General features: G+C 43.3%; 1 protein-coding gene across 4 annotated transcripts in view; it reads left to right on the top strand.

The window, feature by feature from the left end:
* Nucleotides 1-10842: 10842 nt before the first annotated feature.
* MAP4K4 (mitogen-activated protein kinase kinase kinase kinase 4) overlaps nucleotides 10843-22069 on the top strand; it is a 121346-nt gene continuing 110119 nt past the window's right edge. For 3 of the 4 annotated variants that reach the window (XM_075265156.1, XM_075265153.1, XM_075265155.1), the window contains exons 1-2: nucleotides 10844-11249; nucleotides 11674-11739. In XM_075265156.1, coding sequence (XP_075121257.1) covers nucleotides 11193-11249; nucleotides 11674-11739 — 123 coding nt within the window. In that variant the 5' untranslated portion in view covers nucleotides 10844-11192. Of the gene's footprint in view, nucleotides 11250-11673; nucleotides 11740-22069 lie in introns of all 4 variants that reach the window. The other variant, XM_075265154.1, reaches the window with a different exon arrangement.

Below are 22069 nucleotides of genomic sequence, written 5' to 3'. Positions count from 1 at the left end.
GAAGTTGGCAGCAGATTTTGAGGCGGATTCTGCCAAAAATTGCTCCCAATGACTTCAATGGGAGCCGCTCGCTTCTTTTTTCCGCTAGCTAGTACCGGAAAAAAGAAGCGAGCTGCTCTATCTTGCCGTGGATTCCGTGGCTGAGTCATTCTCAGCATCCACGGCGCGAGACTCCGGCCCATTCATTTGGGCCTAATCCGGAGCGGAATGCCACAACGGGATGTCTGGCATCTGCGACAGAATGTTCACACATGGAGTTCATGTATCTCCGTGTGAACTAGCCCTAAAGGATTTATTCATCTTTCTAATATTGATGGTCTGTCCTTAGGATAAGCCACCAATATTACATCTGCGATGATACAACAGCCAGGACCTCTGCAGATCAGCCTTTTCCAGGACCGAGCAGCTACAGGTAATAGTAGTATTTATAGGAGCCATGCTGTTCACTTGCCATACAAGGTGTAGCAGTAGATTTAGGTAGTGAACATGGTATAGTGGGTGAGCAGCATGGCTCCCGACATGTTATTACTTTTAGTTGTCGTGTCTTGGTACCGCCACTGATCTGCAGGGTCCTGGCGGTGGTCTAGAAACAATTCCACTGGTGGGCCCTAGACACCCCAGTCCGACCCTGACTGTACGGATGGCTTACTACCAGCCACACAAATCAACAAAAAGAGTGCAGTACAGTCTTACTAGACTCACAGTGTCAGGACAGACCAATGCACTTTCTCTCGCTCCCAGTATCAGCCCTGAAGTGCAGGCTCTTATAGCCCAGTAACGAGCCTAGGACCCACACCTGGGCTGAAGCCTATTCAAACCCACACTGGACCACACATAAGTCAGAAACCCTGGGGAGATCTACCCTGACTCCGGCACTCTGCCTGTCACCTGCTCACTATATATATATATATATATATATATATATATATATATATATATATATACAGTATATATATATATACAGGGCCGGCTCCAGGTTTTTATGGGCCCTTGGGCGACAGAGCCTCAGTGGGCCCCCTTGTAAAGGAGGCGGGGGAGTCGAGACACTGTGCGTCGCAGATGAAGCAAGTGACGTCATGCAGGAGTGTGGCGTCACCAACGCCATACCTCCCAATTTTTAAAGAGAAGAAAGAGGAGCAAAATGTGCGGCGCAAAAAATTTGGCTCCACCCACTTTTGTTGATTCCACCCATTCTCATTCATTTATCATGTGCTCCCACACAGTACAATCCTCCTACAGTCACCCGTAAATTATATGCCCCCCCCTCCATCTCTCCCCCAGTTTCATATACACCCTTCCTTTGCCCCCAGTTTCATGTCCCCCTCCATCTCTGTCTCCAGTTTCATCACGTTCTCCCCCTTCATCTGCCCACAGTTTCATGTCCCCCGTCTCTGCCCCAGTGTCATGCTGTTCCACCCCCTTCATCTTCCCCAGTGTCATGCCGTTCCCCCCCTCCCCTTCATTTGCCCCCCAGTTTCATGGGCCCCCTTCATTATGTTCCACCTTTATATTTAATACAAAACAAACACACTCACCTTCCATCGATCCCCCGACGCTCCTCTCTCCAGTCACATACGCGATGCAGGAGCTGTGAGTTCAGCTCCTGCTTAGCTGCAGCCCGGCTTGCATGTGTATGCGTGATGACGTCATCGCGCCTATACACGCAAGCCGGGCCGGAGCTTTAAAGTAGGAGCTGAGGTCACAGCTCCTGCTTTAATCGCGTATGTATTCAGCTCATCGGCGGACGGACGCCAATGAGCTGAAATCGTGACAGGCAAGTGCCGGGGGGCCCCCAGAGGCTCTGTGGGCCCCGGCACTTGCCCGACTATGCCGTGCGCTGACGCCGGCCCTGTATATATATATATATATATATATATATATATATATATATATATATAGTACTCAAGAAACATTTCATTATGCATTGAAACTTTATTTAAATTAGTCGTCGTTGCAGCAACAAAAGGACTTAATGTGACCCCATTCATTTGCAATAGTGCAGATATTGCAGGGTGACACAGTGATCTTTGTTGCACACCATGAGTTGAGGCCAAAATCACTATTTAGCCCTAGTTTTAACTAGATATTCCCATCTGAGGCTAGGATCCCACATATCATAATCGCAGTGTATTAGCCCACTGATTTCAACTCCTCTGATTCTGGATGTGTGATGTCAGATGGGCAGTGTCAAGCAATGGCAGGAAAGGGGGTGTGATTCAGAACTCACTTCAGAGGTCGGCTGTGCCAGAACTCAGAATCACACCTAAATAACATATGAGGCACCAACAGCACCTATTGCTTAGGAACAGTGGGAATTAGAGAAAAAATTCTAACTGTGCTGGAATTAGTGGAGCAAACACTATTAAATGATGCAAAGAACTGGAATTGTTACAAGTGTTTATAGGTTCTCTTTAACATCACTGACAGTGGCGTAACTAAAGTCTTGAAGGGCTCAGTGAAAACCTTTGTCCAGGGATCGCTATCGCCTTCCTAGAGTCAATTCTTGATAGTAGCGGTTACAGGTGCTGCACCGATATCTGAGATATAGCTTTAGTACCCACAATTGCAGTTATCAAGAATACGGTGGGTGAGCAGTGCAGCCCCCAGCATGTAAACAATACTGGTACAGTATTATGTGCTCTACAGTGGCCCCCAAACAATATTACGTGCGCCACAGTGGCTCCCAAACAGTATTACATGCTCCACAGTGGCCCCCACACAGTATTGTATGCTCCACAGTGGCCCCACACAGTATTATATACTCACAGTGGCCCCCACACAGTATTACGTGCTCCACAGTGGCCCCCACACAGCATTGTACGCTCGCAGTGGCCCCCACAGTATTACGTGCTCCACAGTGGACCCCAAACAGGATTATGTGCTCCACAGTGGCCCCAGAATATAACAATAATATAGTAGAGTCCCAGGAGAAGTGATTAAAAATAGAAAACACTTATACTCACCTTGCCTCACCTCTCCGGGGCATCTTTGCTCCATCCTGCCATCTGCAGCATCCTCTTCTGTCTTATGCTGAGGACTTGGGATCACATGGGGCGCGATGACATCATTACATCGGCGCGCCCCATGTGGCTGCTTGTGTAACCTCAGTTACCGGCAGGAAGAGCCCCAGAGCAGATGTTCAGTCTAGGACAGGTGAGTATCAGTATTTTTTTAAATTTTTATACACCTCCCCTGGGCTGACATTTAATAGAAAGGGACAAGGCCAGGCCCCTTTCCATTAACATGTATATGGTCGGGGAACAAAGCTTTCCCCAACCACTATCATGGTGGTTTCCGGACCCAGTCACAGTCGCACTTCCTGCGACCACGATCATTATGCCACTGATCACTGACCCTAAAAGTCAATCAAAATAAACACCAATCTTAATTAATTTCCCTGCTGGTGAACCAGCTACTTAAAGAGGACTTTTCAAAACCTCCGCCAAGTCAAACATTTGTTAATAGGCACTGCTCCACTGATTTCAGCACAGTTGGATTTTTCTCTGTAGCCCCCACAATTCCTGAGCAACATGTGCAGTTAATTTTGGTGCTCAATGTGCTAGTTGATGCCAGAAAGGCAGTGTCAGGCAGGTGGGTGTGATTCAGAGCTCCAATCAGAAGCAGCCAGTATCAGAGCTCAGGATCACACCTCTTGCCTGCTCCTGCCCGACACCACCCTCCTGACAGTACAGAGCCTAAATATCATATCAGGCACCAAAATTAACAGCAGTGATTGCTCAGGAATAGTGGGCACTAGAGCACAAATTCCATCTGAGTCAGAGTCAGTGAAGCTGCACCTATTAACAGATGCTAAGAACTGGAGTTAGTTAATGGCAGAAAGGCAGTATGAAGCAGGGTGTGTGTGACTGATAGCTCCAGTCGCGGCAGCAAAAGTCAGAGCTCAGAATCACGCTGTCTTTCTGCCAGCAAAAATACTAAATGGCAAATCAGGCATCAAAGCTAACAGCATTGATATGTCGGAAACAATGAGGGAAAAAGAAAACATTCTATGTGTGCTAAAATCTGTGGAGCAGCACCTATTAAATGATGTAAAGAACTGGACTTGTTGGAGATTGAGAAAGGTTCTCTTTATTAATTCTGGGGTATTTCATGTGGTCCTGTGCACCAGAATTAAAATCTACACTCACTATCCAGGGTCTATCTTAAATTTCAGACATATAACATGCCAGTTCTCATGTGAGTTAAAGGGATTCTACCACTAAAACACTTTTTTTTCTAGTTACCACGTCGGAATAGCCTTTAAAAAGGCTATTCGTCTCTTACCTGTGGAAGTGCTCTCCGCCGTGCCGTTCGTTCAAAATACCGGTTTGTACCGGTATGCTAATTAGTTCTCTCGCAGCGATGGGGGTGTCCCCATCGCAGGAGCAGCGATGGGGGCGTCCCCATTGCAGCTCGAAAACCGACCGCAGCGCCGCCTCTCTGGTCTTCGGTGTCCTCCCCTTGCCTCTTCAGCGTCTGTCGGACGCCTGCGCAGTATGCTCTCTGTTCGGCGAAGCTTGCCGAACGTACTGCGCATGCGCGAAAGTGCGGTCCCAGCCATAATACGGGCACCGCACTTTCGCGCATGCGCAGTACGTTCGGCAAGCTTCGCCGAACAGAGAGCATACTGCGCAGGTGTCCGAAAGACGCTGAAGAGGCAAGGGGAGGACACCGAAGACCAGAGAGGCGGCGCTGCGGTCGGTTTTCGAGCTGCAATGGGGACGCCCCCATCGCTGCTCCTGCGATGGGGACGCCCCCATCGCTGCGAGAGAACTAATTAGCATACCGGTACAAACCGGTATTTTGAACGAACGGCGCGGCGGAGAGCACTTCCACAGGTAAGAGACGAATAGCCTTTTTAAAGGCTATTCCGACGTGGTAACTAGAAAAAAAAGTGTTTTAGTGGTAGAATCCCTTTAAAGTAAATCTGACAGACTGAGGTGTCCCCACCCCAGCCCACCTTGATCCCTGCCTTGTCCATCCACATGAAAAATGGTTTAAAAACTGCATATGTGAATTATTGTTGTTAGGTCATATAACCTTTCAACCTAATGAAAACAGTCAAACATTAATCACATATAGGCTAAGGCTAGACATTGCGGAAACACAGCATTTTTGGCTCTGGTGAGAACAGCAAAAAAGCAGACAAAATGCTGCATTTTACAATATCAGCTAAGTGAACAAGCTTTCATTATCTCTCATGCACATATTATGAAAAAAAAGCTGCAGAAAAGTGGCATTTTCAAACATAGATGTGTTTTTGAAAATTGCAGCATGTTAATTTTACCTGTGGAATCACAAACATTTTCCCTATACTATTTGATAGTTGAAGAAAAACTGCAGAGAAGAACAAAGCAAAAATTCTGCATTGTTTTTAGCATTACCCAGAGCATGCTGTGTTTTGAAAAAAAGAAGCAAAAAACGCCATGAAATGTAAAGAAAAAGGAAAAAAAATTACACCACACACGTAAGGTTTTCGTAATCTGTTTTTAAATAACCTGTAACTGATAAAAAAAAACAAAAAAAAGAATGTGAAACCAGGTAAGGTTGAGGCCCAATGTTGCGGAAACACAGCTTTTTTGTTGTTGCAGATTTTGCAGGAATGGGAAATATATAGGAAGCTCGTATGCATCTACTTTCTGCTAAAATTCACTCCTGGCTTTGGCTCATAAAAACCGCGGCAAAATCTGCAACAAAAAAAGCTGTGTTTCCGCATCGTGGGGCCTCAGCCTAAAGAAGTCAATATAAAATGTCTGAAAAAGAAAACAGCAGATCCAGGGAATGCTGCATTTTGAAAAGTAAACAAGGACAAAATAATGCAGTGTTTGTTGGACATTACCATTAACTAATCGTTAACATATGAATGAGTTATTTTTTTCAACAAAGCATGGGTTCATAGACACTTTGCCGCTTTCAGTTTAGAAATGGTGGACACTCGGTTGATCCCACCATAGTAAATGGGGTCTGCCAGTCTCCCTGTTTAACCCCTGGAGAGCTGCACATCTACCATGGTTGCAGAATGGTACACAATGAACAAAGATACCAAACTCCATAGTAAAAAGATAGGAGACAAAATGCAAGTTATTGATGCAGGTATAAAGCAAGAAAAAATCAAAATCCAACTATACAGGCCACACTGACACCCAAAATATTTATAATATGAATAATTATTAAAATAAAATCCCATTACTTAAAATAATCCACATAAAAAAAACATAGGGGATAAGATAACAACAAAGAACAATCAGAAATGTAAAAAAAAATCCAAAAATCACTGATGTGAGAAATCAGCACCTTCTGATACACTCATAAAAATCACCCAAATCCTAGTTTGTTGTTGAGTCCCTTGAGCGAAAGGATATGCAGCATCACCATCCATGTTGTTTCTAATTGCAATAAACATGTGGGCATGAGCAGTCGGCTTTGCCCTAGGGCCAAGGCCTAGAAGTTTGAAGCCAACCCCTGGAAGAAGACGCGTGAAGACCCCGTTCCTGAAGAAGATGGAGTCGGCGCTGAAGTGTTCTCTCGCAGCATTGAGGACGTCCCCAGTGCTGCTAGAGAACTCATTTGCATATCGTCGAAAAATGGGATTTTAACTGAACAGCGGGGCTGAGAAGACATTTAAAGGTAGGAGAGGAATAGCCTTTCTTAAGCCTATTCCACCGTGTCAACGAGAAAAAAAATGTTTTTAATGGTAGAATCCCTTTAATGCTGAGGATTCAAAAAAATACACTGACAGGAAATGTACCGTATTTCTATGAGATGCACTTTTTCCCCCCCAAATCTGGGGGGGAAATGAGGGTGCGTCTTATAGTCCGAATGTGGTGGAGATCGCCATGTTCCTGCCGCTGCTGGCTTCCTGCAGCGACAGGAGCGTGGCAATGCTGCAGGCCCCAGCACCTGTGTCGGTATCTAAAACCCCCTTCCTGACATCCGCTGTTCTATTGCCGGGATGCCGGGTCTGTAAGAATAACGGCGGCCGCTCTGCTGCAGAGCGGTCGCCATAGCAACCGGGTCTCCGCTATACGCGGAGGCCCAAATCTAATGCCCGCAATTAGAATGCATTCTAATTGCGGGCATTAAAACGTAACCCCCCTTCCCCCAAAAGTGTAGCATACCCCCCGGGGCCGGTCCCTAAAGCCCCATATCTTTAAAGTTGCAGGCCGGCTCCTGCGCGGCGAGGTCGCAGGAGCCGACCTGTTCTGGTGACAGCCGGGAGCCTAATGAAGGCTCCCAGGCCTGTCACTGCTATATTACTATTGCGGTTGGTCTATGACCAGTCGTAATATTAATGTAGAGAATCTCCCATAGATGGCAATACACTTCTATTGCCGTCTATGGGACTTGCAATCAAATGATTACAGGTTCAAGCCACCTAGGGGGAAGGATAAAATAAAATAAATAAAACTTCTAAATCACCTCCTTTCCCTACAATGCATATAAAAGTAGAAAATGACTGTGAAACACATGTTCATTAGGAATCCCTGTGTCCGAAAATGCCCGCTCTACTGATATTTTTCAAACCACCGTGTTTTTTTTTTCTTCACCATTTTGCCTCTGATTTAAATAAAAGGTGACCTAAGCAATAGACATTCCCCAAAATGGTATAACTAAAAAGTACATCTGGCCCCGCAACAAAAACGCTGTATGGATCTCCGTACAGCTGCAGGGTCAACTGTCAATGTGGCCTTGCAGATGTTGCAAAACTAAAACTCCCATATATTAAATATTTTACCATTTTTTTTGCTTCAAAATTTTTTTTCCCTATTTTCCTCCTCTAAAGCCTAGGTGCGTCTTATAGTCCAAAAAATAGATTGTGGGTCCTACATGGGACAGTGATTGACAAAAGTTTGTAAAGCTCTGCTGAATGTGATGGAACTATAATAATAATAATACATTTTATTTATATAGTGCCAACATATTCTGCAGCACTGGACAATTTGTAGAGTTCAAGTACAGACAAAAAGATACATTACAAAGAAATAATCAATTCACACAATGAGACTGAGGGCCCTGCTCGCAAGAGCTTGCAATCTGAGGTAGAGGGGGGTGACACAAGAGGTAGCAGGGCGCCATCAGAGGTAACATTGCTCACACAATGATCTGACAATTTTCTAGTATAGGTTACTTTCATTACACAAACATAAAACTGTATGAGCCGTCACCAGTCGTGTCCTTTAAAGGGGCTCTATCATTGGGAAAAGTCATTTTTAGCTAAGCACATAATTGCATAGCTGTTAGAAAGTCTATTCCACACGTATATTTTGTATGTAAATCACCTCAGTGGTTTTTGAATGAGCCCATTTTTATCCATATGCTAATTAGCCTCTTGGTGCACCCTGGAAGTCTCATCTTGCACCCTCTGCCTATTCTTTCCTATGTATGTGTACAGCACAGGCTGCTGCTGACTTCCTGCTTCCTGTTTGCACACACAGATAGGAAAGAATAGGAGAGAGCAGTGCTGCTGGGAACTTCCTGTGCTGGCTGGAAGCTAACTAGCATATGAATAAAAAATGGGCTCATTTAAAAGCCACTGAGGCAATTTACATACAAAAGGTAGGTGTGAAATAGCATTTCTAAAGGCTATGCATGTATGTGCTCAGTTAAAAATGACTTTTCCCAATGATAGAGCCCCTTTAATGGTGCCTAGACATATAAAGTTAGCCTAAAACGGTATCATATCCTGTGGGGTAATGTGGGAGTGTGAACAGAGGAGGGTTCATTTTATGGATTCTAATTACGGTATCATAGGGTTTACATTAGGAATTGTGATAGGCCTGTCTGAAAAGATGTGTCTTTTGTTTGTGCTTGAGGCTGTAGAAATTGGGAGTTAATCTGAGTGTCCGTGATAGAGCATTCCAGAGAAGTGGTGCAACTCGGGAGAAGTCTTTTATACAAGTGTGGGAGGTTCTGATAATATAGGATGTAAGTGTTAGGTCATTTAGTGAACAGAGAACATGGGTTTGGGGATAGACGGAGATGAGGGAGGAAATGTAGGGAGGTACGGCATTATGGAGAGCCTTGTGGATGAGGGTGATAAGTTTATATTGTATTCTTTAATGAATAGGCAGCCAATGTAGCAACTGGCAGAGACCGGAGGCATCGCTGTAGCGTCTAGCCTGATAGATGAGCCTGGCCACTGCATTCAGAATATATTGTAGAGGGGAGAATTTAGTAAGGGGATGACGAATTAGAAGAGAGTTACAGAGTGAATCAGAGCAACAGTAAATGTCTTTAGTGTATCTCTGGTAAGGAAACTGTATAAGGAAGGAACTATATAAATAAGCAAAATAAATAATAAATAAGACTGACACTTTTTTAAATTCCCAACATACAAAGGAATTTAGGATTGTCCACTAGCTCAATTGCCGTATTGGGAGAGTAGTGTACTTTGTAGAATGCCCATGTGGCATGATCTATGGTGGCTTGACATCTCAGGAATTAAGAATCTGGATATCTGCTGTAATTTTCCCTTAATAGAAAGAAGTATAGGTTTTACTATTTTTGGAAAATCAGGCACAGTTTAAGTTTATTAAGTTTAAAGTTTAACTTTGCCCTGTAAAAGTTAGACAATGTTTACAGTATCTGTCTCATTGTAAACAGCTTAGGGAGCTGATTGGTGCCTGATTCATGTGTCAAACCCCCACCAAACAGACACTGATGGCCTAACCTTTGGATAGGTCATCAGTATCCAACATACATGGGGTGTTGGACAGCCCCTTTAAGCTGGCCATAAACTTTAGATTTTGAACAGCCGTGATGTGGCCATACGATTGAGGTTCAATCATTATTCATTTATTTTACTTATATAGTGCCATCATATTCCGCAGCCCAGAGATATTGTCAACACTGTCCAAAGTAGGGTAGTAGTACAATCTATAGTTCCTATCCGTATGTCTAAAGAGTGTGGGAGGAGATGTTGTTCTTGGTCGGATTCAAACCCAGGACTCCAGCACTGTAAAACATCAGTGCTAATCACTGACACTAGGTTCACAGCTGCGTTTGGGTTTCCGTTTGTCAGGTCCGCTTTGGGACCCAATGAATGGAGACCTAATCCACTTAAAAAAGTGGTTCAAGCACTACTTTTCTCTCCACATGATTCGTGTGGACACCGCGCAGAAAACACTATATTCTCTGGGGTCCGTGTGCTTTCATTGCTCATCGCTTTTTAATGCGTTTCGGGGGGGGGGGGGGGGGCAAATGGACTCGAAATACCGAACACAGATGTGAACCAGGTCTCAGAGTCTGTATGTATATGCTGTCTTGAGGTGGCTGTCAGCGAAACAATTGTTCTAGACCTCTGCATTGTGCTGTCCCCCTATTATTATTCCTGGGAATGAATAAATAAATTGATCACCATTTATGTCCTGTTGGACACTGTCAATACTTTATGATACTTTATCATTGATATTGGGGGTCAGCAAATCATAACCCTATGGATTTTAGTGTTCATGTTGACCTGTAGGACTCCATTGCACCACTTTATAGAGCTGGCACAACTTTTTAGCAGGGCTATTATGGTATACATGTTGTGATGCCACCTCTAGCCACAAAAATGTCCTTCTTATTGTGTCTCGTTCAGTTCCCCATTGGTTTCAATAGCACAGATGACACATGCATCCCTAATGGCAGAAAACTCCTTGTATAATGGGTGTGACAGGGCATAAAGACGGACTACAATGTACACAAGTCGGGGGATGTCGGCACCCGGCGAGTGCCCTGTGGCAGCCCATGATGGTAGAGTTGGGTGGGTAGAGGAGGAGGAGGAGAGGAGATGTTAGGGTGCCAGGATTGGCGCTGCCGGCTCCAGTAGCTGTGCTGGTTGAGGATTTTCTCTTCCCCACCCCCTCCCTCTGTCTCCTCTTTGCATGTCTGTGTGTCCGAGGGGAGGAAGAAAGGAAGAAAAGAGGGAGGGGAGGGGAGGGAAGGAAAGAGAGACGAGCCCGGATCACTGTGCTGGGAGCTGCCACCTCAACATGGTGTAAGATCGCCATCCTGCAGCCAGGGCACACGAGAGACGGTCAGAGAGAGGGGGCACACCGGAGACCAGGCGCCGCTGCACCCCAATGAGGAGTCGGAGCCCTGCAAGGAGAACGTGAGGGAGGAGAGGATCTCGCCCTGCTGTGTCTGGATCCAGGGCGGGGAGGAGGGCACAGCCTCTGCCGGGGATATTACACAAAAAAGGGGCGACCATGGCCAACGACTCGCCTGCCAAGAGTCTGGTGGATATAGACCTCTCCTCCTTGAGGGTGAGTGTGTGAGGGCTCTACACAATAGAAAGGCGTGGAGCGGCCTCTGCCAGCCCTGTGCTTGTCGTGCGCTCCATGTACGGCCGGGATTTGTGCAGTTTCACTGTGATGGAAGAAGCCCCGGCAGCTGCATCAGCAGCCCCCCACCCATATGATGGAGGCAGGGCTGGGCCCCTCTCTAGCATGTAGGTGGAGGCCGATGGGGGGCAGTTGTTTGTTTCCTGCAATGCCTTAGTTTTGGGGAGGATGTGCCCGGGCATTGGGCGGCTGGTGGCACAGTCACACTGGCTTCCTTTGTTAGCATGTATTGGCATGTGCCTCAAGTGGTGAAATAAAGAAATTAGGGCGCAACAGCTGCATCCATCCCCTGCCTGCATGCCCACATTACCTCACATAATGCCTCCTGTGCTCTGCTTTCTTTCAGGATCCGGCTGGGATCTTTGAACTGGTGGAAGTGGTGGGAAATGGCACCTATGGGCAAGTATATAAGGTGTGTACTGGATTATATAATGGTTATTCATATGTATAAGGGTTATGGGCATGGTGTATATGTATTACTGTGTGTGCATGTGTAATAGGTAGAATATAGTGGCCATGCAATATAAGGAAACATAATGCAGTCTGCACACACGCCTAGTATATACTTATTACAACTGTCCTTTCTTAATAAAGGCCCTGACAGGTGTGAGGCCACAACAGTTCTGGCCTGGGGTATAATAAACGGCGGTCTGAGATGTTCCCACCCCTCTCTCCATCCCTCTACACCCACTTTCGTAAGAAGTGGCGGTCACGGTGTAGAACAAGGGATATGGAAAGGGTCATGTGTCAAAGGTGCATCACAATTCAAAACTGGTTTAGGTGGGTCAGTTCCCCTCAGGGAGCGTAACCTTATGTTTTCTGACTATGCACTCATATAGTGCTATATAATACATATAGCGCTTCAGATACATGGAGTATATGTATATTGACGTTGGAGCCCATATAGAAACCTTCTATCTTCTCTTCATTTATTTATTTTTCAAGTTTATCCTTCGATGACTTCTACTTTGTGACCTCTGAAGGGTACTCCTTATGGTGTTTTTTTGCATCACTAAAACAATGACGTGCAACATTTTAGCAATAGTATATTGAAAGTGGGCGTGGTCTTCAAAGGAAATGTTCCGTAGGCCTGATATTTTTGTAGGGAATGGCACAGATTTTGCTAAAACTTCTAATGTACTGAATGGCAGCAAAAGATGAAGCAAATCTATTGAAAAGCATTATATGATACTGTGCTGTAAGTGTGTATAGGGGTAGATGGTAAGGTCCTTAGGTACTGCCCATTCTCATGTGGCCTTTATAGCCATGTGTTGAGTAGGAAGTTGGCCTCCATGATGCGTTGCCTCATGGAGCTTCAGGGAAGGCAGTGTAGACAGCAATGTATTTACAGTAAATGGAGGGAGCATCTCCTGGGGTTGCATGACTGAGCAGAGTTCTACAGATGTGACTAATAGACAGTGATCAGACATGGATGATAAGAAGTCATTTTGCTGGAAATGGGATAAGCTGAATGCAATGTTTGTAATACACAGACCTGTGGCTATCTCTGTACCGTATACTATGTATGTAATGCAGATTGTATGAAGGAAAACTCCAGGGTTGTCTATTGATACATTGTATAGGCCACTCCCTGTATGCCCTGTTACAGTAAAGTTTCTACATTGTAGCAGATTGTGGTTATTTGTTCCCTGGACAGATGATAGCTGGTTTACAGTAGTGAAGACTTGAAAATGGTAGCCAGAAATGATATATCATGTGGTCTAGTAAAAATAAATACAAAAAACAAATCTGCTATTTCCATGCTGCCATCTTACAAATTGTGCCTCTATACCAGTTACACTGCAACTAAAAATAAAACTTGTTTTAAGCTGTAATATTTTGTCTAATAATCAGCCTGTTTTTTTTTCATGGAGAATTGTTTAAAGACACGTAGGGGATTTATGAGTTGTTCTAGTTTTCTGGTGTTTATTTATTTTTTTATTGTGCCACTTACACCACCAATAGTAGATGGGGCTTAGTGTGAACAGTCTGATAGATTTACAATATTTTCATGTCTTAATGTAGCGTGTAAGCCTAAAGCCACTTTTCATAGTTGGTATAGCTTGCTTGATTAAGTGAAAAACAAAGTACTACTAAAAAAAAAAAAAACTTTTTAAACTAGTTTTTCCTCTCTGTTGTGGAAATTTTTATTTAGTATTGTATCGTCGGGGGTGGGGCTAGAACCTGTAATGGGGATGTATTATTGGCATTTGTGTATACAGTGCTCATTCTCCTTCTCTAGGGGAGCTCCGGCTGTAGTAACAGCTGGTTCTCCTTTCTGCAGCTGCATGGTTTTGTTCCGGTACCACTATCCCAGCGTAAAAACCCAATGGGCTGTCCAGAAGTGGTTGAGTGATCAACTGTATATAGATTAGAGAGGACCTTTAACCACCTCTGCCATGTCAAGCTTGCTGCAGCTCCACTGATTCCAGCAGGGTTAGAATTGTTTGTATAGCCCTCACTGTTTCTGAGCAGTGAGAACTGCCACTTTTGGTGCCTGATGTGCTATGTAGTCTCAGGTAGGAGAATGAAAGGCGTGAGTCTGAATGATACCCCCTTGCTTGCTCCCACATGACACTTCTCACCTGATAGTACAGAGCTTGAGTAGCATATCTGGGCCCCAAAACTAGCAGCACTTACTGCTTGGAAATGGTAGAGGCGAGAGAAAAGGATCCAACTGTGCTGGACTCAGTGGATATGTTCCTATTAACAGATTCGAAGACAGTGGTTCTTAACCAGGGTTCAATCGAACCCTAGGCCATATGCACGGTTAATTTTGTGCACCAGTAAAAAAAATATACCTATGTCTTGAATTTGGAAAAAAATCATATTTGATTTATCACTAAAGAAGGGTTTGGTGAATGTGCATATGAAACTGGTGGGTTCGGTACCTCAAACAAGGTTAAGAACCACTGTTCTAAGAACTGGCGTTGGTAGAGGCGATAAAAAGGCTCTTTAATGTTTGTTGCAATTAACTCTAGGTTTACACAGTATTTTTTTTACCTCATGTATGCACTTTATAAACCCAGTGTAAACCTTAGGCCGTTCTTTTATATCCGTTTTTAATTGCAGTAATGGCTAGCGCACATTACTATGCATTGTTATTATATGCTAGTCAAAAGCCATGAGTGATCACTTTTACTTTTCTCTCCTAATGAATCTTCTCTGGTGTTGGCTCAAAAAAAAAAAACCCCAGCAAAATATGCAACAAAAACCTGCAGTTTTTCTGTGACTTCAGTTTCAGGGTGCTATTACACATCTGTATCCATTTGTCCTCACAGTAGCAGCCCATTAAAATATGACGATTTTTTTTTTTTTAAATCCAGGAAACTGACTTTTTTTTAACAATACAAATCTGTTCTGATAGTGGCTGGAAACGTATCCATTGACTTCTACTGGGCTGTGCAACTGTCAAAAAAAGCCAGACATAAGACATTTCCTATTTTATTGATGGTCTGTTAAAATATTCAAACTATAGATATGTGAATAGCCACTTTGAGATCAATGACCAAGATTTACTATTGTGGTTCTAACTAGATTCTGGCGTAAATGTAACACATCTACAGCACTTTAAGCAAAAATTTTTCAACTTCCTACAACATTCGGGTATGGCTTAAATGTATCTAAATGCACCAAGACTGTTCCAAAATTGTCATAAAATTCTGGCTTGAAGTAAGCCCACTAAAAGGTGATCTAAACCTAGACTAGACAGTGGTAAAATGCATCAAATTTATTATCCAACAGCAGCCATTGAGATAAATCTGGTATATTTTCAGACTGCCTGTAAGTTTACACTGTCTAACTATTAGTAAATCTGGTCCAACACTGCACTGAAATCTGTATAGAGGCTCCTATGGAAGGATACTAAGAGATAGTGTTGGTGAAGGTGGTGAAAGGTCCTCTAAAACCCCCCCCCCCAAAACAACCCAGCACCGTAACTCCAGTGCATTGCAAGTGAGGGGTGCTTTTACACATCTACTCTGTATAGTCTGCCATATTGTCTGAGTTTGTTGGTTTCTCCAGCTTAAGGGGGTTTAATGGGATAGATATTTATGGAATATCTCTGTCCAGGCTTACTTCAGTATCGCTAAAACCAAAGAAGTGAATGGGATGAGGGTCCCTGTGGATATGATATAAATGTTTTTTGTTTTTTTTTTGTATTCCCCTTTAATTTTACAATATGTAATAGTTGGAGTTTCTACTATAAACGTGTTTATATGGACAATATTTGGACTATTTAAAATGTATTTCCTCTTCTTGGTGATATGTATGAGAATATCTATTAATATAGCTTTATGCAGAGGTGGGACAAACTGATCTTTGTTTGAGAGGTTTCATTTGATCAAGAGATTGTCCAGGGGAGTCTTGACTTGCAGCTGAAACAGCATCAACCAAATACATTTATGATCCATACTTTGTTTTGGCTTCAAAAACTGCAACTGAAAACCTGAGTGTATAAACAAATCCTGTGGGGAGCGGCTCATGAGACACAGGTGTTCTTGAAAATGAAGCCTGTATCAGTAATGAAAGGAAGTAGGGATCTTGCAGGCTCCTCCAGTCTTTCAAAGAACTCCATTCGCATGAAGGAAAGTGGTGCTGTATCTGGCGCTGAATTTTCCAAGCTGAAAAAAAAAAACCTCGATTGACTTCAATGGGTTCCGCTAGCTTTTTTTTTTTTCCGCTAGCAGAAAAAAAAGCTAGCGGATCCCATTGAAGTCGATACAAATATGTGCTTAGCTAAAAATGACACTTCCCAACGATAGAGGCCCTTTAACCTACTGCTTTGTCCAGACTGTCATGTTCTGTAAAGACATCTGTCTGTCTCCTAAATTCAGTGACTAGGTAATAACTTCTTATGGCTGTCTCAGTCCTAGTTAGCCCAGGAAAAATATGTTTAAGGCTAAGGTCCCATGGGTCGACTTGCAGCTATAAAGCGCTGCAGGAAAACCCACTGTGGCAACGCATCGCGGTTCTTCCTGCAGCGCTTTAAACAGATAGTTTGCAGCGTTTTCCACTTCGGACTTTGATTCACTTATATCTATGGGGAAACCGCTGGCGTTTCTGTAGATATAGTTGACATGCTGCGATTTCCAAAACCGCACCAGTTTTCCAAAACACTCCGCGATTTTTACTGCAAAGTGGGCATGGAATTCGTAAGAATCTTAGCCACTTTGCAGTTACTGTAAAACAACGCGATTTTTCCCGCGGCGTTTCTGACCCATGGAGCACTGGCCTTATCATGTATACTCTTACATAGAGTCTTAAAGTTTTCAGCTGCCACAACTTTGTTACAGAGAGCATATCACGTCAAAGTTCTTTCTCTGAATGAGGCAGTTGGCTCACCAGGTTATGCCTTCAGATCCTGGACCACCAGATCAAATTTTACTGTGTAGGATGGAAGAAGTCATAGCAATGAGAGGATCAACTCCCGCTGCTAGCAGAGGGGAGGTGTCAGAGTGGAAAGAGCAGTGCTCCAGGAGGTGAAGTATGCCCCCAGTGCACCAAATGCCTCATTTGCATAATGCTTCAAACTTGTTTTTTCCCAAATCCACAAAAGCGACATACATAACAAAGGTTTGCTGTTTATCACTGTAAGTTGCTCTATAACACTTTAGTGACAGTGAATATGCTTGGCGGAGGTGGTATACTCCCTTTCAGTTTATTTGGTAGCTCAACGTCTATTTTCTTGGAGGTGTTGCATGTACTGAGAAAAAAATAATTCAGTGAAAATGGCAAAGCTTTAGTATTTTCTAAGGTGTGACATGTAAACGGCAAAATGGTTAAAAATATCTTACTTTGGCATACATTATAGCTAACAGAGCTGCTTGGCGACTAGAATCTGGAGACTGGAACATGTTGCATACTTTTACTGTGATGACTTTTCATGGCTACTATAACATTAAAGGGGTTATCCATATTCCAAAAATTATCTGCAAATACATCCACTACATTGCTAAATATTCAATGTTCCATTGTGCAGCCTTTGCTTGGCTTATTTTACTTGAGACTCCTTGTATCAGTGTTATTTACATGCAGTGAACCTGTGAACAAATAATATTTCCCATGATTCATTACTTTCTGTATACCCTTGTCTTCTCCTCTCTCCCTTGCGGTGAAATCACAGGTAATAAATCACTCCCACATCTGAGGTCACATGCTGCTGTGATGTTTCTTTTGCAAGCTCACTTCCCTTCCCCAATCCCCACCATGAGCAGTAAACGCAGAGTGAGAGTAGGCAAAAGCATTTTGGTAAATGTAGTTTCTTCATGGAGTCTCTGCTTGTAAATAACAGTGCTTAGGAGTCGATGGTAAAATAAAGCCATAAAAGGCTGCACAAGTAAACGGTGAGTATTTAGCACTGTTGTGGATGTATCTGCAGATAATCTTTGGAAGCTGGATAACTCCTTTAACAGAGTAGTAGAATGATATTGATATGTAGGGCGTGGTAATAATCGAAAAATAACCAAAACTGAATATCAAATAGGATAACTGGTTTTGTACACAGCTGATAACTACAATATTTGGTAGGTTCTAACGCATACAAAACAGATCTGATATTGTAATAATCTGGGGTCTTCTATAATAAGTAGAGGCTCAGGGGAGATGATCAAATATAATTTTTTAAAAAAAAGAAAAAAGTAACTCGCCTCTCATGTGGCACTTCTGCCTGAATGTCATGGTCCATAAGGTCTATGATTGGGCCTTAGTGCGTCACATGGCATTGTGACGCAAAGTCACAAGCATCATGCACGATGCTGCATGACCCATGTGACCACTGAGGCCCAATCACAGGTTTCAGTCATTCCTGACGCCAGGCAGAAGCGCAGAAGACAGCAGGGATTGTGTCACAGCCCAGGAGAGGTGAGTAAGGGCTCGTTCACATCTGCGTCGCCCTCTCCGTACTGCAGGTTTCCGTTTCCTGCCTAAAACAGATGCAGGAGACGGAAGCCTTTAGGAGACTTTTTCACCCATTCATTTGAATGGGTGAGAAAGCTGTCCAGCCGTGAGCGGCGGTGAGCGTTTTGCGCTCTCCGCCGCAAAACCGGGTTTTATAATCCGGACACAGAGTCGGACATTCACTACTCTGTGTCCGGATAAAAAAAATCCGGTTTCGTGGCGGAGAGCCTAAAACGCTCACCGCCGCGCACGGCCGGACCCGGTCTATGGTTTCCGTCTTCTGCCATGCAGAAGACGGAAACCATAGAACGGAGACATGAACGCAGGTGTGAACCCAGCGTCACACTTTTTTTTTTTTTTTTTTTTTTTTTTTTTTTAATGTTTTCTAACCTTCCATGGGCCTCCGCTCATTATACTCTGGGGTTTGAAGAGATTCCACAATGTAATAGCAGTTTTGGTCTGGGCCAACCTTGCAGTACGAAATTTGTGCAATTCGCCTAACTTTCTCATACTGTAAAAGGGGTGTGGTTTTGGTATTAATTGTAATCGAGGTAAAATGTGTGATTAATCTTGCTTTGTATATGGCTCATAATCGCCCAGTCCTATATTGATAGGCCACTTTAGTTATATGTTATGTTGCTGGCCTAAAGAACAAAAAAAATTATAAATGTAATTTGAAGATTCTTTGTTCTTTTGCATTCTTGAGTAATATATTTAGATTGGAATTTATCATATTGGGAGAGCTGCGAGAGACTCTGAAGAAAAAGAAAATGACTAAAACTATGGTACGTTCACAGTTGTCTACTTTTTCGCTTGTTTAGCCAACATCTGCAGGATCTTTCCTGAGTCCATCATAACCATGCAAGCTTGTTCTGGCCGAGTGTCTGTGTGCTTTTCAGTGAGGAGGTAAAAATATGCTCTTGCCAGATACCTCTGGCGGTGGCCTAAGAGTAAGTTCACACGGCGAAAACTTTTTCTGCCGTGTGACTTTCCTGCTCAGCTAGCCGCAATGGGATGCCATTGAGGTGCATTGGCATCCTGACGCGGCATCCTGCTCTTGATTAGGGACAAATGAATGGACCTAATCAGGAGTGAGTCTCGAGCCGTGGACGCCATGGCTTACTCAGCCACGGAATCTGCGGTAGGATTGTACAGGGCCCTTTGTTTTTTTTGTTTTTTTACCCGATAGGGGCAACAAAAAGCGAGGGACTCCCATTGAAATGAATGGGGGGAGACATTTTTGTTGGCGGATTTTTTTGTAGGCGCCTGCAAAATCCTCTGTATGAACAAACCCTTACCCAATCCTTTTGACTACAGGAGTATGTTATACTCCTGCATTTCCAATTCTTTTATCCCTGACATCTTCCATTGAGAGAGTTGGGAGACATTTTCTAGCAGGTATCTTTCCACTCCAATCCCAGTGATAAGATCCTCATGATCAGCAAGTAATGGCATATCACAGTCATGACTAACAATCTTTTATTCTTTAAGATGAAAAAGCGAAGCATTGATATCTACAATGAGCTTTATGGTTTGGATGTTTTTGTCTAAGCATGGTAGTGTAGACATAATTTCTTTTTCTTCTGGTTTCCATAGAGAGGAGTTTTATCTAAATTAAGCAGGGGTGAGCACTTTGTCTCTGTTTACCACAATGTAATTTTCAGATTTCAGCTTTTTGCTTTCTGCCCGTCTGTCATTCTGTATGGAAGTGTGAAGGCGAGCTGCACATTCCAGGTCGTGCGCCTCATACAGTATGTCTGTGTTTATTAGATAGGAGCCTTGTCATCTGCTGCCAGTTCCTCTTGGGAATACTTCTTTAGACATTCTGGGCAGTTGCAAGTTTCTGCATGACTTCTAGAAAGCGCTCCCCTGCTTTGGTCTTATGTTACAGGTTTGCCATCTGTGTCTCAATCCCTATAGCTGTGTTCTTCTGGTCATTTTGTCTTATCTCTGTGATAGTACTGTGATGGTGTATGCTATACTTGTCAACAATTATGACATGGGTATGAAGCTTAAATCTCCTGGCTTTCTTGGTTTTGACATGTCTGAACTTGTTCAGGAAGACTACAGCTTCCTCTTCAATTGTATCTGAGTGAATGAAAACAAAACCTGGAGTAACCGTCAGAACATCAACCTCCTACACTGCTGTCTGCTCGCTGACATTGTCTGTGCGCTCAATAGTCTTACTGAAAACCACACATTTATTGCTTATGTAGTGGAGAAGGCTCAGGAGTTGTGGGGAAAATGCCTTTCTTTAGAATGTAAATGTGTCTAATTGTCAGCTCTGATCTGATGTACGTCTGCTCCAGATTTCATTAGATGTTGATACAATTGTGACTGACAAGTCAGCCCAACATAATGCACCTGTGTCATATCCATAGTAGACAATGGTCAGGAGTGTCTTGAAGAAACCCTTTTTTTGTGTGTTTGGTCCATTTGGAAATGACATGAGGTGTATAGTGCTGGCTTTAATGGCTATGCTGGTGGCTTTATTGTTCTCTGTGAGCTTCTCTGAAAAGCCAAGTGTGATTCTAATAGGAATGTATAGAGAGACTGATCTCCGGTCCATACAAAGTATTCTGTAAGATTAAGAGAGTCGGACTGCAGTTTATGCGGTGCTGCAGATTGGCAATAGATTGGCAATAAAGCATCTTGCCACATGTAATAATATAGATTTCATATTTTTGTTTATGCCCTCAAGAATATTTATCTTCTATCCATAGGATAGGTAGTTAATAAGTGGGAGCCCGACTACTAAGACCATCATTGATCCTGAGAACGGGGGTGTTTTCCCCTCTTGTGTGATCAGCCCGACTGCAGCCAGGCTGAATATACGCATGTATCTTGGGTGACTGTCCTTTTCATTTCAGTGGGAGCCCCAACAATAGTGGAATATTGTACTTCAACTATCACTGGCCCTCCTATTGAAATGAATGGTAGCAAGAGATTTGTCTGTCAACTATGTTACATCCTACGTTAATCTGACTGGGGTCAGGCTGAATTCATGATGACTGGAGAAAACCTCTGGTCTGAGTAGTCAGACCCCCACCAATCAGCTATTTGCCCTATGGATAAAGGAGAAGTATTCTTGCTGGTATAAACTATTTAATGTGTAAAGGGGCCTCTCGTATGTCTCGGTGCAATTTTGGTATCTTGGCTTTCAATATTCCTGGTGCTTTTGTTCACCTGGATTAAGTTTCAAAACTGCTACTTGCCCCCAGACTGCGTATTCATGAATAAACTGATAACTGGATGTTACCTTTGCCCCTTCAGAATCGGCACTGACTGGGCAATGTAAAACCCGATTTGTCAATTTATTCAGATATTACTAAGAGAGATGAACAACAATTGTTATATTATGAGGCATATTAAGCAGAAGCATTTACTAAAATATACTTGTCAGGTGGACAAGTAGTTTACAGAACTTCTGTAAGAGATCTTAATGGTTGCTGAGCACTTCTCTGGCTACTTAAGGTCACTGGGTCAGTATAAAGGAGACTGAGAAACATCTGTTACTTTTATAATGGCAGTGGGCCTGACCCTGCCATAGTAATATGAAATGTATAGTATCTAGTGTCTGTTTGCACTACCCAAAGCATCTGTTCAGATTTCTTAGATAAGATTAACAGAAATGAACAGAGGATATAAAAATGCTTTGTACCTCTCTATACTGCCCTGCACCACCAAGAATATCTAGAAATCTGTTTCCCCAAACATGGTGAACATTATTCTCGCAAATTACAGAAGATTTCCCGGTGAATTGCAGCTCCTATTTGGAGGACGGGGTGTCCATGGTGTGCAATTTGTTCTGAAAGTAAAGCAACCATTCATTTAATTGTCTTGAC

Source organism: Leptodactylus fuscus, chromosome 2, assembly GCF_031893055.1.
Source record: "Leptodactylus fuscus isolate aLepFus1 chromosome 2, aLepFus1.hap2, whole genome shotgun sequence".
Classification (NCBI taxonomy): Eukaryota; Metazoa; Chordata; class Amphibia; order Anura; family Leptodactylidae; genus Leptodactylus; species Leptodactylus fuscus.
The sequence above is the reverse complement of the archived record's forward strand: the minus strand, read 5'-3'. Positions and strand labels throughout refer to the sequence as shown.